At 38.9% G+C, this 18,241-nt stretch overlaps 1 protein-coding gene across 2 annotated transcripts in view; it reads left to right on the top strand.

Moving 5' to 3' along the window:
* The window catches only part of Fbxo15 (F-box protein 15), a 60,382-nt gene extending 43,848 nt beyond the window's left edge, over window positions 1-16,534 (top strand). Inside the window, exons 9-10 of one of the 2 annotated variants that reach the window (XM_047525936.1) lie at window positions 11,562-11,686; window positions 16,169-16,534. In XM_047525936.1, the coding sequence (XP_047381892.1) occupies window positions 11,562-11,686; window positions 16,169-16,438 (395 nt within the window). In that variant the 3' untranslated portion in view covers window positions 16,439-16,534. Of the gene's footprint in view, window positions 1-11,561; window positions 11,687-16,168 lie in introns of those variants that run through there. The other variant, XM_047525937.1, reaches the window with a different exon arrangement.
* Window positions 16,535-18,241: the final 1,707 nt, after the last annotated feature.

The following is an 18,241-nucleotide window of genomic DNA, read 5'->3' as shown; positions in this document are numbered from 1 at the left end:
AAAAAATTTCTCCAAAGATGTGGAAAATAGATCTGAATCTTGCAGAAATACCAATTGAAACCCTTAAAAACAGCAATAGAAAAAACTGCTTTTAGAGTGAATTGAATTAACCAACAGTCAATTTTTAGAGAGTCTAAGTACATACTTTATTCTTTCTAAACTCAAATTACTTAAATGTCACCAGTATCTGGAACAGTACCACCCTATATATATCTGGTTAAGTCCTAGTTAATATGAAAGATGTAGAGACTTCTAGTAGGAATATCTCAATCCTTTTGCCTTTATTTATATGAGTTACCCTTTTATTCCTAAATTGTAGTTCTTTATATATTGTGGATGTCTGTCCTTTGTCAGATATATGTTTAGCAAATATTCATTCTCAGTCTTCTTTTCTTAATGATCTTTCGATGATCACAAGTTTCTCATTTGATGAAATCTAATTAATCAATTTTTTATTTTATGGTTATTGGTTTTTTCCTGTCTTAAAGGCTTTTCCTATCCAGGTTAAAAAATATTCTCTATTAGTTTTCTGGCTTTAGCTTTTACTTTTATGTCTGTGATCAATTCCTAATTAATTTTGTGTAGAAATGAGGTAAGGGTTGCTTTTTTCCTCTCATGTTATTTTGCACCATTTCTGAGAAGACTTTCTTTCCTGATTAAATTATTTTGATGTCTTGGTCAGAATCAAAAAGAAGGAAAGATGACTGAATAGAGGAATGGTACATTTTCCAGTCACTGTGTGGCTTGGGATTCAAGCAGCAGTACAACTTCTTAGTGGGATAGGTAACAGGGTATTCACTGAAATTCAATTGACAGTAAGAGAACCAGAGAGGCAGAAATATGCTTTGAGTATAAGACAGGAAGGAGTACTTTGGAACCAGGCTGGTGGTACCAGCAGTACCAGTTTACCACAGAGGGGAAGAATGACACAAATAGAGAGAAACATAGCAAACAAATTTGGCACAGGAGACTCTGTGGAACAGAGAGCCAGTCTGATCTTAGCTGACCAGAGGCTGTGCAGTGAGCTGGCATTTGAAAAGTACTCTGTATTTCTTGCTTGTAAGTGGAGAGTCATCTTGAAGCAGCCACCTTGTGGTTTCCTACTGCAGGAGTCTAGGAGGTCATAGAAAAAAAGCATTGCCAGACTGTCCCAGGATGTTCTTGCTATGGATCTAGGGTGGGGTGTAACTGAAATAGACATAGAGGATTTTGCCCAGGGGGATTCCAAATGGGGATATGAAGTGAAGTTCGGCTTGCTTGCTTTTCCTTTGGGTCTGGTGGTTCATGGGACCAAGTGGGGAGAGTTCAGAAGCTGATCAGGCAAGCATGATTGCACTTGGGGTCTGATCCAGGGAAGACCACATTTATGGTTAGAGTGTGTGAGACCTGTGGAGAACCAGTTACCTGGCCCTACAAGTGGATTTCTCTGGAGGCCCTAGAGATCCAGATGCCTGCAAAGATTGGAATCTGCCTGGCCCTAGGGTGTGCTGATCTAATCTTTCTACCCCACAAAGTTCTGATCAGAGCTAAACAGCAGCCACCAGCCACCAGAATGTCTCATTTAGAACAGTGCATCAGCCCCATCTTAGGAGTACATTGATCTAGTCTGTCTGGACAAAACTTCAAATGTTAGTACTTCCCAATCCATCCTATCTTATACTGTGCTGATTGGTTCATGGATATCTATCTATCTGTCTGTTTATATATTTAAAAAAATTTTTTTCACACATTTGTTATTTTGCCTTATTTTGTCTTTGAAAGGTTAGGGTTATTTGTTTGGTTTTGCTCTTATTTTTGTTTCTCATTATTCTTCCTCCCCTTTCTCCACCCTCTAATGCCAAATTCTTTTGTACTTTCTTTCTGTCTTTAGTTTCTTTTAGTTATTTTTACTCCTCCTCCTTTATAGCTATCACTTGCTAACTTTCTTCTGCTTTTCCTCTACTTTTTTGAATATTTTAAATTTTCTTTTGCCTTTATGCCCCATGTTCTTTTCTCTTTATGAACTGTAATTTTACTATCTTTTGAAACTGTTGAATTTATATAATTTCTGCCACTACCATTCATGTTGTTGAGGTTATTAGTGAGGTGAATTGAATAATTGATGCTTGCTATTTACTTTAATGGTAGATATATAGTTCAGGACTCTTTATTTGTAATGGGTATCGTTAATTGCTGACTCCACCATTCCTCTTTTTATAGTAATTAGTGTTGTAGATATTATAGTAGACACTGGGCATTTTGCTATATTGTTTGCTGATCTTCTTGCTGTTGTTTCCCATTGTTCTGAGAGGGGCTGGAAAATGACTGGTACGCTGAGTTCACAGGGTAGAGATTCTGCTGCTGAGCTATACCCAAAACTCAACCCAATAACAATTCATCTTGCTCCACACACAAACTAACCCTGTTCAAACATCAAAAACACTTTAATACATAGAAGATGGAGTGCAAAAACCCCAAACCAGTGACTAAGACCCAAGTAGGAAGTGCTGGGGGACAGGTACCTTGGGTGTCCCACTCTTGGACATCTGCTCCTACAACATTAACAGAAATTCCAAGACAGTGGTTCAGAGGAACTTACAGGGTTGCAGCAGTTTTCAAAGAGTGAATTAAATCAGTATTTCTGCAGTGGCTAACTGAGAGTCATTGGTGGTTGAAAATACCACTTAAGTTACATTGAGCATAGGTTTTGAAGCTAAGATATGCCAACAACACTGAACTTATTATAAAAGAGATAACTACACACCAAAGGACACCCTTAGAAAAGAGAAAGAGGAATCCATCTGAATGGGTGTGTAAAACCTAAGACCTCCGAAAGCATGAGGAAACAGGCAAACAAGTCTCCACTCAAAATTTATAATTCCCCAACAATAGACTATAGATATGGAAGGAGATGAAATTCCAGAGAAGTACTGGAAAAAATGAATTATTAAAATAATTAATGAGCCAAAAGAAAATTTAAAGAACAAATTAAGCAAATATAGGAGGTTAAAGACCTTTCATTAGTGGTAGAAACTGAAAACAATCATAACTCCTGGAAATGAAAAGACAAAATAAATTAAAAATTCACTTGAAATTATCACAATCAGGTTAGATTACATAGAAAAAAGAACTTCAGTCCTCAAATACAGGGTATATAAGTCCAAATACTCAGAATTCAATAAGGTTAAAAATAAAAGATCATGATCAGCATAGATAAGGACTCTGGGACAATGAAACCAAACTTAAGAGTCATTGAAATAGAAAAGGGCACGAAGATGCAGGCTAATGGCATTAAGAACCTTTTCCGTGAAATAATAGAAAGATTTCCAAACCTTAGGAATGAGATGGACATCCACATACAGGAAGCATATAGCATTTGAAATAGACAAGATCAAGCAAGAACCTTTCCTAGGATACATCATAATCACAGTGTCTAGCGTAGAGAACAAATTATTAAAATCCACAAGAGAAAAACATCAACATTTAGTGGTGTTTTAGTCAGCTTTTTCACTGCTGTCTTAAAAGACATGACCAGACAACTGTAGAGAAGGAAAAGTTTATTTGAGGGCTCTGAGTTTCAGAGGTCTTAGTCCATAAAGGCCAGGTCCATTCCTCAGGGCTTGAGGAGAGGCAGAACATCATGGCAAAAGAGCGTGGTAGATGGAAGCAGCTCACATGGTGATCAGGAAGCAGAGAAAGAGAGAGAGAGAGAGAGAGACAGACAGACAGACAGACTTCACTCACCAGATATAAAATATATAAACCATAGCCATTGCACCAATGAACCACTTCCTCCAGCCACACCTGACTTGTCTCCAGCTACCACTCAGTTAATCGCATCAAGGATCAGTTCACTGATTAGGTTAATCAAACCTTGCATTGTCTGATGTGAGCTTTTAGGGGATACATCACATTCAAACTATAACAAGTGGTAAATCAGTAAGCCTCACTTCTGATTTCTCAGCACAGATACTAAAATACAGAAGGAGTTGGCATAAGATAATCCAAGCTCTGAAAGAAAGCAATTGCCAAGATTGTTATATCCAGCAAAGCCATCATGTAGAATTGAAGAAAAATTACAAACTTTACAGGATAAAATTTCCAAAAGAATTCTTTCCAAAAGAATTCGTAATCACTAAGCCAGCACTATAGAAAATATTTAAATAAATACTACACACCAGAGGAACTCAAAAACGTACCCCAGAACCTCAAATAGATGAAGCTCACTGCATGAACCATTCAGCCACTGAAAATTAAGACCAAATTAAATATATGGAATGAAAGTAGCAGAAAATAATAAAGATCTCTTCATCATAACTCTGAAAGTACATGTTCACACTTCTCCAATTAAAAAAACATAGACTGGCAGAGTAGATTAAAAAACTCAGCTAAATAAATATGCTGTTTGCAAGAGAGTCATCTCATAGGCAAAGACATTCATGGGCTGAAAATAAAGGGTGGAAAAAATATTTCATGCAAAGGGTGTCTGAAAATCAGCAGGACTAGCTATTCTCATATCATAAAAGCAGATTTCAAGTGAAATTTAATCAAAAGAGACAAGGAAGGTTGCTATATAGTGGTAAAGGGAATAATCCAGCAAGAAGATATTAAATATTTGCGCTCCAAATTTTGGTGTACCTGATTATGTAAAACAGTATGGCATCAGTCCCAGATAGAGCCCAGTAAAATAATACTGGGCAATTTGAACATACCTCTCATTAATAAGTCATCCAGACATAATATAGACACTTCTACCTGAATAATACTATCAGTCAAAAGAACGTAACAGACATTCTTAGAATGTTTAATTAAACAGTAGCTGGATTCACATTCTTCTCAGCAGCTCATGGAACTTTTGCCAAAATAGACCATATCTTAGACCACAAAGTAAGTCTTCCCAAAACAAAACAAAATAACCAAAACACAAAACAAATCAAACCCCAAAACCAATATAATCCCACGTACCTGACCAGAACAACTGTAGAGGAGGAAAAGTTTATCAGATCATAATGGAATAAAATTAGAACTAAACAGCAAGAAAATTATAGAAACCCAAACAAACACATGGAGATTGAACAATAGTCTTTTAAACAAAGAATTGATCATGGAAGAAATGAGAGATTTACTTTAAATATTTCTAGAATCAAATAAGAATAGTGATACAATGTGCCAGAATCTCTGGGACATTATGAAGGTGGTTCTAAGAGAAAATTTTATAGCATTAAGCACCCACATTAACAAAAAAAAAAAAAAAAGAAAGAAAGAAAAAAAAGATTCCAAATAATCTAATGCTATAAATCAAGGCCCTAGAAAAGCCAGAACAAATCAATCTCCCAGCCAGTAGAAGGCAGGAAATAATTAAGGTCAGAGTGGAAAATAATAAAATAGAGAATGAATATAGAGAAAAAAATGTAAAGAATCAGTGCCAGCAAAGATTGGTTCTTTGAAAAGGTAAACTAAATTGATAAATCCTTAGCCAAAATAACCAAATCAACAAACTTAGAGATAAAAAAGGAAATTTCATCACAGACATTTCTGATATACAGAGGATCATTAGGGACTATTTTGAAAACTTGTATTTCAATATATTGGAAAATCTAGGAGATAGTTAAATTTCTAGACCTATATACCCTGCCCAAATTGAACCAAGAGGATATAAAAAACCTAACCAGACCAATAGCGAGCAATGAGATTGATGCAGTAATAAAAAGCCTTCCAAGAATGAAAAGCCTAGACCAGATGGATTCTCAGCTGAGTTCTACCTTTAAAGGACAATGAAAGTTAACTCTCACTAGTTATTCCATGAAATAGAAAGGAACACTCCCAGATTCATTCTGTGAAGCCAGTATCATCCTCATAACAAAACCAGATAAAGACACATCAAGGAAAGAAACCTACAGAACATTACCCCTAATGAACTAAGATACAAAAATCCTCGATAAAATATTAACAATTCATATTCAAAAGTGCTTTAAGAACAGTGTACACCACAATTGAGTTGGATTCATTCCAGGGATACAAGGTTGGTTCAGCACATGAAAATCAATAAATGTATTTCATCACATAAATAGCATCAAGGACAGAAATCACATGTTCATTTCAATAGATGCTGAAAAAGCTTTTGACAAAATCCAGCACCACTAATGTTAGAAACACTGAAGAAAATAGGGATAGAGAGAACTTACCTCAATATTATAAAGGCTATGTATAACAAACCTAATGTCAATGTCATTCTGTACAGAGAAAAATTGAAAGCATTTCCTCTAAAATCAGAAAGAAGATAAGAATGTCTATTCTCACCACTCCTGTTCAATATAGTTATTGAAACTCTAGCCAAGAGAAATCAGAAAAATCAAAGGAAATTAAAGGGATAAAGGAAAAGAAGTCATTGAACTATCTCTGTTTGCTGATGACATGATCCTATACTTAGATGACCCAAAGAAGCTGCACCAGAAGATCTGATAAATTCAGGAAGGTTGCAAGATACAAGATTAACAGAAAATTCAATATGCTCCAATAATGAATTTGATGAGATGAGGAAAACTATTTCTTTTATAATAACCTCAATGAAAAGTAAAATATTGGAAATAAATCAAACTAAGGAGGTGAAAGACCTCTACAAAGAAAATTAAAGAATACTGAAGACACTGAAAAAAGAAATTGAAGAAGACCTTAGAAAATGAAAAGACCCCCCAATATTCATGGATAGGCAGAATTCATATTGTCAAATGGCTATATTTCTAAAAGTGATATACAGATTCAGTCCAATCCCTATCAAAATACCAGTGACCTTGTTCACAGAACTAGAAAAAAACTCTTCCAAAATTCATATGGAAGAATAAGAGGCCCAGGAGAGCCACGGCAATCCTTAGCAGTAAGAGTGATGATGAAGGCATGGCAATACCTAATCAGATTATACCCCAGAGCTGGAGTTCAGAACCAACAAGGGGCTGGCGTGAAAACGATGTGAAAACCAGTGGAATAGAACAGACAACACAAAGAGAAATCCACATAGATTTCTTCATCTGATCCTTGACAGATGGCAAGAACACATGTGGGAGAAAAGAGCCCTTTAAACAAATGGTGCTTGGACAACTGAATATCCTTACATAGAAGAATGAAACTAGACTCTTGTCTCTCACCCTGCACAAAAATAACTCAAAGTGGATGGAAGACCTAGGAATTAGGCCAGAAACACTGCACCTGATAGCTGAAAACATAGGGTCAACAATCCAGTACACAGGAGCTGGCCCTGATCTCCTTAATAAGACTCCTAAATCCCAAGAAAAAAGATCAAGAATCAATAGTGGGATGGCATCAAATTAAAATGCATCTGCACAAGAAGAGAAGTGAGTGTAAAGAGAAAACCTACAGAAGGAGAAAAGTCTTTGACAGCTACCCTTCTGATGGAATTAATATCCAGAATATATACTTAAAAAAAACTTATGACCAGTAAAACTAATAACCCAATTAATAAATGGGCAAAATATGTAAATTGACATTTCTCAAAAGAAGAAATACAAATGGCCAACCAATAAATGAAAAATGGTCAATATTCTTAGCAGTTAGGGAAATGCCAATCAAAACTACATTGAGATTTAATCTCACTCTAGTTGGAATGGCAGTCATCAAGAATACAAACAAAACAATTGTTGGAGAGGATGGGAAAAAGGGTACACTTGTACATTTTTTGGGGAATGCAGATTAGTACAACCTCTTTGCAGAGCTGTATGGAGATTTTTCAAAAGACTAGAAATGGTATTTATCTGAAACATCTAAAGTCAGCATACTGTAGTGACACATGCATACCAATGTTTTAGAAGTGCAATTTACAATAGCCAATTTATGGATCCAGTTTAGTCCATCAGCAGATGGATGGATAAAGAAAATGTGGTATATCTACACAATGGAGTTTTACTCAGAAAGAAAAATTGAAATTGTGTTATATATAGGTAAATGAATGGAATTGGACAACATCATTGGTAAGTGAAATAAGCTAGACTCAAAAAGAATAGGGTCATATGTTTTCTGTCATATGCAGAATCTATGATGGGGGGGGTCTCACAAAAACAGAAGGAAGACCAGTAGAGGAAGGGGACTGAGGGAAGGTCATTGGAAGTAGTAGGGAATGAAATCTACCAAATTATGCTATGTCTGAATCTGGGTACATATATCATATATTGCATTAATTAAAATAATAATAGAAGATCAGTATAGTAGAGCCAGTGGATTGGGGGAGATAATAGAGGATTAAAAGGGAAAGTACTGGGAATGAGATTCATCAAATTATGTGTGAACATAACATAATAGACTTGGCCCTTTAGATAGACTTCTTGTTCTAATAGTGCACATAAGGTACTTCTCATGCCCTCTGGCATATTTAATAAGCTTCCTTGTAATGTTTATATTTTACTAGTTCTGTTACTCCTCACAAAGCCTTCTCAGGTGCTCTCTGTTTGTATCCCTGTGATACGCAGTTTGTAAGTTGACTGTGGTTACAGAGCTAGTGTATAGCCAGGCATTGTTCAGAATGGGGTCTTTATGTACTTAAGATGCATTCTTATATATGCATTGATACTGGAAGCCAAGATGGTGAGCCTTCAGTCGTACTTGGTGCATTTGGGAAATGGTCTTATGTACCAGCAGGTTTAGGTTGGCATCTCCCACAGTAGAATTTATCCTAAGTGAATTAAAGAGCACAGAAATGTAGTGTGTGTGTGGGAACCCAGAGCTTCTCCAGGAGCTCGGGTGGAGCATTTGCACCTAAGGTTCACACTGTGGCTTCTCTCCTGAAAATACCAGGTCTTAGTGCATTTGCTCTAGAGCTCTGCCCCTGCCAGCTCCGAGGAAAAGGGCTTCTCTGCACTGCATCTGCAGAAAATGCTTTTTCCTATCCTCCGCTCACTTCTGACCTCAGGTACACAGGGCCATGTTTTAGTCCGCTTTTTTTGCCACTCTGACCAGAAGACCTGACAAGAACAATTTTAGAAGAGGAAAAATTTATTTGGTGCTCATAGTTTCAGAGGTCTTGGTTCATAGAGACCAGACTCTTTTGCTCTGGGCCCAAGGGAGGGAGAACATCATGGTGGAAGGGTGTGGCAGAAGAGGGCAACTTGGGACAAGACATGCAGGAAGCAGAGACCGTTCTGACTCATCAGAGACAAAATGTATACCTACTTCTTCTAGCCACACCTTACCTGCTTATAGTTACCACCCAGTTAATCTCTATCAGCAATTTAATGCACTGATTATGTTGCGACTCTCATAACCCAATCATTTCACCTCTGATCTTTCTTACATTGTTTCACATATTAGCTTTTAGGGAACATCTAATGTCTAAACCACAACAGGTGTGCTTGTCTTATCAAAGGAACCTGAGTCACTCATGACCTAGCTAAATGGAGGGTTGGGAATGGGAAATGATGAGTGTGGGACTCATAGCCTAAGGAATTGCCAAAAGTTTGGGGGAACCATAAATGATTCCCCAGTGAATCTTGTCTTGATAATTTATAGGTAGGTTTTTCTCTGTTGGCATTAATATGTAAACATCATGAGAATTTGAATTACCCTTATAAATTCTTAGCTAGTTTATAAACCAGTAGGTAAGTATGTTTCTCCCTTTTTGTATGTGCTTTAATCTTTTAGACAATAGAACAATTGTGCTTATGCTGTTTACCAGGGTAGGACCTTTGGCAAATCACTGTTAATCTCTCTGTACATCAGTTATCTCACCTATGATTTCAGAAAACTACAAAACATAACTACTAGCATTAATTTTAAAATAATCTTCTAAAGCATTCTTTTAAGCTACTGTACATAAAATGCTGAATTCAATGGAAGTAACAAGTACTCCAAGTGCCACCTGTGTGTACACACACTTTGACCCACACATTTCCTGTGTGGGCTGTTGACGTGTAGACAGAGCTGAACCTTCTCTGTTGGATAGATTTAAGTGGGTGTGAAGGACTGGCAGAAAAAGCATGGACCTTTGAAGTCACCACAGCTTCAAGATTGTTTTGAAATGGTAGGATATCTGGTAATAACAAAATAACAGCAGGTTTGCCTCCTGCAGGGATTTCATGTGTATTAGCTCAGACAGTTGCCATTTAGATGTTATTGGCTGTTGTATTGGGGGTGCATTTTCTCCAGTGCCCTGAGGATGAGTCATGTGGAAAATGGACTCCAGGTTTTCCATACAGCCTGCTGTTGCTAGCACACAGGCCTGCCCTTGCGGTGCCAGTCGGAGGCCTCTCTTGCTTTTGCACATAGCTGTGTAGTAGTACACAGCAGAACAGAGTCACATCTGGTCCGTTTAGAATGTCATTACTGTGTTTCCAGTGAAGTCTTGCTTTTCACAGACTTTGCCCTGCTTCTGCCCAGCCCTGCGAATGACAGTAGAGCGGCTTGGGAAGGGGCCGTATTGTTTGGCATTCAGTCCTGTACCTAGAGGCAGTGGAGAAAGAAGCTGCAGGGTTTTCATTAATTACTCAGCAACCAGGAGGGAAATGTGGGCTGCCACCATAGTTGGGGCAAATGAGACTCCAGAAGCCAGCAGAGAGGACACCTAGGTGAAGCGTACCCCCCGGTCCCAGGACGGGCAATGCCTGCCTCTGGTGGTGTCTCCACTTTCAGTACATTGTTACAGAGGAGGGCCCTACCAAAGCTTTGGTTTTAACCTTTGGCTCAACTTTAGTTATAAAACACAGTATAGAATGTGTGGAATAGGGCCCTGGGTGCCAAGACAACTTAGCTGAGTTTGTATTTTGTCTTATGTAATAACTGATCCTAGGACTGAAGAACATTTGATCTTCTCTTTTTCGGGTCAGCTTTCCTTAGGAATTGTCCTAAGTCTTGCTACTATGTTACTGTGCTTAATGGTGCTTTTCATGGTCTGTTAAATGGATCTGTGAAGCCCACCAGTTACCTGAGCTGGGCAGTGTGGCCACCTCTCCCCAGTCACAAGAGGCCTTGGAAAGCAGAACATGGCACTGCTTGCTTCAGTGATAAAGTTGCTAGTGTCCAGCTTTGAGCTAGTTAGAAACCAGGCAGGATTTGGCCTTGCACTTTGGTAAGCATGTGCAAGGACTTTCACTCGTTTATGAGCATGTGCGAAGACGTTCATTTTGAATGCCCGTCTCCTTCCCTTCCCTCGTGTTCATCTGTTCTCCATTCTTTCCTTTCTTGGGGCAGTGTTTTCCTTGCTCCCTCTCATTTGATTATCTTTCTTTGCCTCTTCTGCTTTTGCTTCCTTAAACTTTGTATTCTGGTTTCCATCATTATCACATTGCAAGTGAGGAGAGTCTTGGTCAAGACAAAGGTTCTTCTCATGGCCTTTTAATTAGTGACAAAGTATGTGTCTTGACTCACCTTCAAATATCCCTTTCCCCCTTTCCAGGAACACACATTAATTTCCTGTCTGCAGCTCTGGCCTCAGTTTAGGGCCAGGATTTGCTGTTCAGATGGCCTTGGATAAATCTAGAACTTAGGGGATAAGTATCCCATATGGACCTGCCAACCTGAAGACTTGATTTGCTGTCCTGCCTTGGAATATAGTAATTATAACAACCTTAAATTATTTTCAGGATGTATCGAAGATGGATATGTGAAGCTGATTGTGATAAATTTTAATAATAACAGAGAACACCTACCACTTATTGGAAAAGTTGGCCTTGCTTGGAGAACTAATATTTTTGATGGCTTTATAAAGGTAAAAAAGTTTTTTGTTTTTTTTTTTCAAGTATCCTGATTTCTCTATAACAAAACGGTCTGTTGATGTATATCCATGATGCCTCCTTTATTGGACTTGTTATTCTGGTTTCTGTAGATTTGTGGACACTCCCTTAGCCAGTGACAATCACTTGATTCCTCCATCAAGTGCTTACCAAGCACCTTTTGCTGTTTGTGGAGTGTGGTAGACTGTAGCAGAGTTGTGCTATAGCTGTGGTAGGTGGACTATAGACTGAGCTGTGCTGACCGCACCCTTCACTCCCTAAAATCCTGCCTGTCTGTTCTGTGGAGAGAGAGTGGAGCTGAAAGTTGGACCAGGCAAATAGCATTTGCTTAAAATGTCATCATCATTCCTACATGAATTTAAAGTTTACTGCAGTTATAAACTCTTTTTCCAGGATACAGGTGTCTTTTTGATAGTACATCAAAAATTAACCCCATGGATGGGAATCAACTAAGAGTTGGGTGGTGGGGAAGGATGGAAGGACGTAGGAGGAAAGAAGAGAAGGTAGTTGGCACAATGAGATGTTTTACTCATCCTATTTATCTGTAAGCACATGTTTAAAATTTGGTAAACATTATATTTATCACACACAAAAGACTATTGTTTCATGTCTTTAAGAGCATAGACCTGATTTCTTATTTTTCTCTGATGCAGGGGGCCTAAAATAAAAATGTGCACTAAGACAAAATATTAAAATCAAAATTTACCTTGTAGACTAAGAAAGACTGTGGACTAATGTAAAGGACCAGGATAATTTTTAAAAAATTTTGTTATATATTTTCTGGTAGTTTAGAACAAGAGGAAAGCAGTCATTTAGTCTCACTAGGGGACAAAAGGGAAACATAGTAATTGTACCAAGAAGCAAAGCTTTATTCCAGCTTTCTATTGGAACCATATATAAGGCAGACTCAACCCTAAATAGCATTTCGGCAGCAGGTGTACTGGTGTATGTCTTACAGCAGTTCTCACGGAGGCTGCGTGCAGAGCTTCAGAAGCGGAGGCTTCGCTGAGCTCCAGGCAGAGACAGAAGCGCTGCTGAAGCAATGGCTCAGACTCTCAGGCTCCGGGCACAGCAGCGTGGTCTGGAAACAGGATTCTGAGTCCCCAAAGCAGGGAGTGGTTTACCTGGCCCTGGATAGTTCCACTGTGAATTCTTTCCTCAGATGAGCTTTGGGAGAAGGAAGAAGGAACATAGCTCAAGAATGTGCCTTCTTCCAGGCTGGAGGGTGGGCATGGTCAGTCTGCATTTGGCATTTATGTATGTGGTTAGTACTAAGAGACTAAGCTGTCCTTGTTCCCAGAGAAGGAAGTTGGATGAATGACATCATGTACCTTTGTTTGCCATGCAGCTCAGGCATAGCACCACCCTAAGAATAGTGAATTAATAAAATACATGTTGAGAAGTTGCTCTCAAGGAGCTAAAGACTTTATTTTTAAATAAGGGCATAAGATAGAAAACATTTTTAGGTTGTATGTAGCTATTAAAAACAAGTAAAATAAAAACTGCTTCTGAAAATGATAGGCACAGCTCTGGAAAGGAGTCTTCTAATACTTAAAATGCCCACCTGAGCAAATAGTGGTAAGAAAGTATGTCACCCAATCTGATTATGGGCCGGAGACAAAAAAAAAAAAAGGCAGAAATAACATGGATGATAATGATAGAGGATATGGTGCATTGTCACATTGCTTTATTTGAAGTGACATGTCCTGGCAGGGGTATTGATCCTCTGGACTTCACTATTTTCATAAGAAAATTCTTTCCCAGAGCTTGGAATAAGTTCGGGGGTGTGGTGACTTCCAGCACCTGCTTGGCATGGTGGAGGTGCAGTTGAGAAACATCTTGAACTGGGATCAGCTTTCAAAACAGTGTAAGTCAGATTATGATATAAAATACTCCCCGCCACCCCTGGGGACTGAACCCAGGAACACTTAACCACTGAGCCACACCCCCAGTCCTTTTTATTTTCCATTTTGAGACAGGGTCTCACTAAATTGTTTGGTCTTTGCTGTGTTGCAGAGGCTGGCCTTGAACCTGTGATCCTTGTACCTCAGCTTTCTGAGTCACAGGGATTATAGGCCCACACCACCAGCTTAAATGCATTTCGAAGATGCTTACAATGGCTGAATGTCAGTAATCAATCCACATAGAGCAGTTGCTATATGAGCAGTTACCACACTGTTTCACAAAGTCACTTCACATGTCCAAGGTTCCCAAAAAGGCAGCCCTGCTGCAATCATCAGTGTAATTTATGATAGATACAGGACTCCCCTGATCTATTTGCTCTCAGTTCCTATTAGGATTTCTAATGAATTTTATTTTGCTTCTCTTGTATGTCTACCTTTCACTTGTCTTTCATACCTTGGTATTTTTTTATGTTATTTTAATGTTACTTATAAATCTACACAGAGTTTGACATCAGTTTTAATTTACAGTAGGTATTTTAGTATAGATCTGTTGTTCTGCTTTATGCATGAAGAGTTGAGGTTAGTAGAGCCTGATATGGGAAGATCGTGGGTCCTGCATGCTGTGGGTGGTCATGCCCCATGAGAAGGTGCTCTTGCTGCTTTATGGGTTCTGCTACAAACTGTGGATTTTGACCCTGTTTTTGAGAATAGGAGCTAATGTGAGTGCTGCCTTCGGCAACTCTGGAGTCTGCGCTTCCCCGGCCTCGTCATACAGACTGATCCTCGGTATGACCACTGTCTCACATTCTTTCAGCCTTTCTGCATGTGCTCTTCCCTTTTCTTTCTCCTGTTTTGCTGAATGAACTCTTCTCATCCTTTATGACAAGGTTTATTTATCATTCATTTGCTTATTCATCAGCAAATGTTTTTTGGTGACTATGGACTCGATTGAACGAGGTGCTTGGGTAGGTGAGATGAGTTCAAAAAAGAAAAACAAAATGAAACAACAAAAATTCGTCTTCCATTGAGTTTATGGCCTATGGAGACTTCCCAGGGAACCAGTGTCTACACTGAGTTCTCAAGGCTGAGACATACAAAGGGGAGGGGAGAGAGTTTAGACATGGCCCTTTGTGTGTCAGGGAAGGGCGCATGGCATGTTTGATGCTGGGAAATAAGGAAAGTGCCTTTTTATTTCTTCCTGTGGAGAGTACGGTTATCTTCAAAGGCACCTAGCATAGGGCACTGAGGGATGGGGGGTGATGAGTGAACCCCCAGAGAAGCACAGCAGGATCCACATGTCATCCTGAGCATGGGTTTGGAGTGGCTTTGCACTCAGATCCAAAAGAAGAGAAAAATAATGGGGTTTATCCAGGGTTGGGGTTTGGCTAAATGTGGACCTCAGGTTTGAAGAAAGAGAGGCAAAGGAAGTGTGTGCATCATCAAGTTCAGTGAAGGACAGTGACATCTAAATAGGTGAAAGGAGGCCTGAGGAAGGAGGGTTAGAGGGCTGGTAGGTGAGGGTGCGTGCACAGTGATCCCCAAATCATTTTACATTTCCACTGTTACGCACACCTATGAATATACATGGTCATGGGTAGTTAAAACAAAAGTTCATAAAACCGTACTTACGCTTACTATGTGTAATGCTTGTTGGATTTTTTTCTGTTTAATTATATTTTGATTCACAAATAAGTTGTGATTTTTAGTGTGAAAATTCTGGGTGAATCTGAAGTATAGCCATGTTGGGAGTAGTTATGAGTAAGCTGAAAAGCAAAGAGATATAGACAGAAAGCAGTGTTGATTTTGAAGGAGAACACTTATGGAAATGATTTGTTTAAAGGTAAAACCTTGGAAGTGAAGGACTAAGGTAAGAAGAGCAGATCATAGAAGTCATGTCGTGCAGAAATTGAGAGTACAGAGCATGGGGTGATTCCACCAGGGTCTTGGTAGGTATTGGAATCACTCAGGTGATGCTAAGACTTGGGAACAAGTGAGAGGAGAGAGAGAGACAGAGAGCTTGTCTTGAAATGGGAGGGATGAGCATGAAGTTGGTGTCTGACCGAGTCCAGGGTGAAGCAAGGGTGGAAGAGCTGGAAGTTCAGAGCCTCAGAGAAGCAGGGGTTATCACCAGCCTGGAAGGCCATGATCTGTAGGTGGCACTGAGATGCTGGAAGAGTCACTGCTGCTCTCCAGGGCAGTGTGGCCCTTGCTCGTGGAAGCACTGCGCAGCCATCTGAGTCCTGTGTGTAATGTGTATTGCCTCTAGACGATAAGGCTGTGCAGATGGGCGAAGTCTGCTGCATCTCGGATGCTCTGACACTAAGTCTGTACCACATTGGAAGGTCCCCAGGCCTTCGCCTCTGTGTTGGAATGAGTGTATTAAATGATGAGACAGGAAATAATAATTATGTTCTATGCCACAAATGCCAGTGATAATATTCTGGTTTTGATCCCACATGCAGAATTGCCAGTCAGTTTTACATGGAGTCACAATTTCTGTGAACATCGTGTCTACTAGACCATTTTATTTCTGTGACTCTTGTTTGCTTTTAGAGCTGCTCCATCGTGGACATGACTCTGCTGGATGAGCACAGGAAGCCCTTTTGGTGCTTGAGTTCTCCAGTTTGCATGAGGTCTGCTGCCTGCCCCTCGGATGGGCCCAACTTCTTGGGACAGACATACTATGTGGACTACACGGACGCAGAAGGAAGAGTGCATGCGGAGCTGGTATGGATCGAAGAGACTGAAGAGTACTTCATTGTCAACCTGGTCCTTTACCTCAGAGTAGCGAAAATAAACCACTGGTTTGGGACAGAATATTAAGAATGAGCAGTAGGTGACAAGGTATGGTAGGCTATTTATTTTTGACTAACAAATTTGTTCCTGGTGTTGGAAGTTAAAATAAAGCATATTGTAGTAATCTGGTGGTTTCTTACTTTACATTAGAAAGTATGATTCGTGGGTCATTTCAAGTTAATATTTAGAAGATGAAATTAAAAATTAAAAATAAAAACAGCATGTCCCAGTGAAAATTCATATAAAAAGGGAAAAAAAAGATATTTACTTTTCTTATGCTCTTATTTTTTAAAAAATCAAATATGTCTACTGAATCTACATATGTGCTGGGTAGATTAGTCTTTTCTTAATTGGTAAGAAGCCCAAATGAGAAGATTGATTGATTGATTGATTGATTGATTTTTGTTGTTTTTTATTGTTCTATTTAGTTATATATTTAATTATATTTTTTATTGTTCTACTTGGTTATATATGACAGCAGAATGCATTTTGATTCATTGTACACAAATGGAGTATAACTTTTCATTTCTCTGCTTGTACACTGTGGATTCACACAATTAGTGTAATCATACATGTACACAGGGTAATGATGTTTGTCTCATTCCACTATCTTTCCTTCCCCCCTCCCTCACCCCTCATTGCCTTCTACACAATTCAGCATTCCTCCATTCTTCTCTTACCCATGTCCCATTAAGTATCATCATCCACTGATCAGAGAAAACATTCTACCTTTGGTTCTTTGAGATTGCCTTATTTTGCTTAGCATGATTTTCTACAGCTCCATCCATTTACCTGTAAATGCCATAATTTTAATCTTCTTTATGGCTGAATAATATACCATTGTGTATGTATACCACAGTTTCTTTATCCGTTCATCAATTGAAGGGCATCTAGATTGGTTCCAGAATCTAACTATTGTGAATTGAGCTGCTATAAATATTGATGTGGTTGTGTCTCTGTAGTATGCCGATTTTAAGTCCTTTGGGTATAGGCCAAGGAGTGGGATAGCTGGGTCAAATGAAGGTTCCCTTCCAAGTGTTCTGAGGAATCTCCACACTGCTTTCCAGAGTAACTGCACCAACTTGCAACTCCACCAGCAATGTATGAGTGTGCCTTTTTCCCCACATCCTCACTAACATTTATTATTACTTGTATTCTTGATAATCGCCATTCTAATTGGGGTGAGATGAAATCTTAGAGCAGTTTTGACTTGCATTTCTCTACTTACTAGAGATGTTGAACATTTTTTCATATATTCGTTGAATCGATTGTATATCTTCTGTGAAACACTACTCAGGTCCTTAGCCCATTTATTGATTGGGTTATTTGCATTTTTGGTGTTTTTTGGGTTCTTTATAAATTCTGGAGATTAGTGCTCTATCTGAAATGTGAGTGGTAAAGATTTTTCTCCCACTCTGTAGGCTCTCTCTTCACATTGATTATTTCCTTTGCTGAGAAGAAGCTTTTTAGTTTGAATCCATCTCATTTATTGATTCTTGCATTTATTTCTTGCTAAGGAAGTCTGGTCCTAAGCCGACATGATGAAGATTTGAGCCTACTTTTACTTCTATGTGGTGTAGGGTCTCTGGCCTAATTCCTAGGTCCTTGATTCGTTTCAAGTTGAGTTTTGTGCAGGACAAGAGATAGGAGTTTAATTTCATTTTGCTGCATATACATTTCCAGTTTTCCCAGCACCATTTGTTGAAGAGACTGTCTTTTCTCCATATGTTTTTGGCACCTTTGTCTAGTACAAGATAACTTACTTCTGTGGGTTTGTCTCTGTGTCTTCTCTACCATTGGTCTACCTGTCTATTTTGGTGCTAGTACCAT

This window comes from Sciurus carolinensis, chromosome 15, assembly GCF_902686445.1.
Source record: "Sciurus carolinensis chromosome 15, mSciCar1.2, whole genome shotgun sequence".
Lineage (NCBI taxonomy): Eukaryota > Metazoa > Chordata > Mammalia > Rodentia > Sciuridae > Sciurus > Sciurus carolinensis.
The sequence above is the reverse complement of the archived record's forward strand: the minus strand, read 5'-3'. Positions and strand labels throughout refer to the sequence as shown.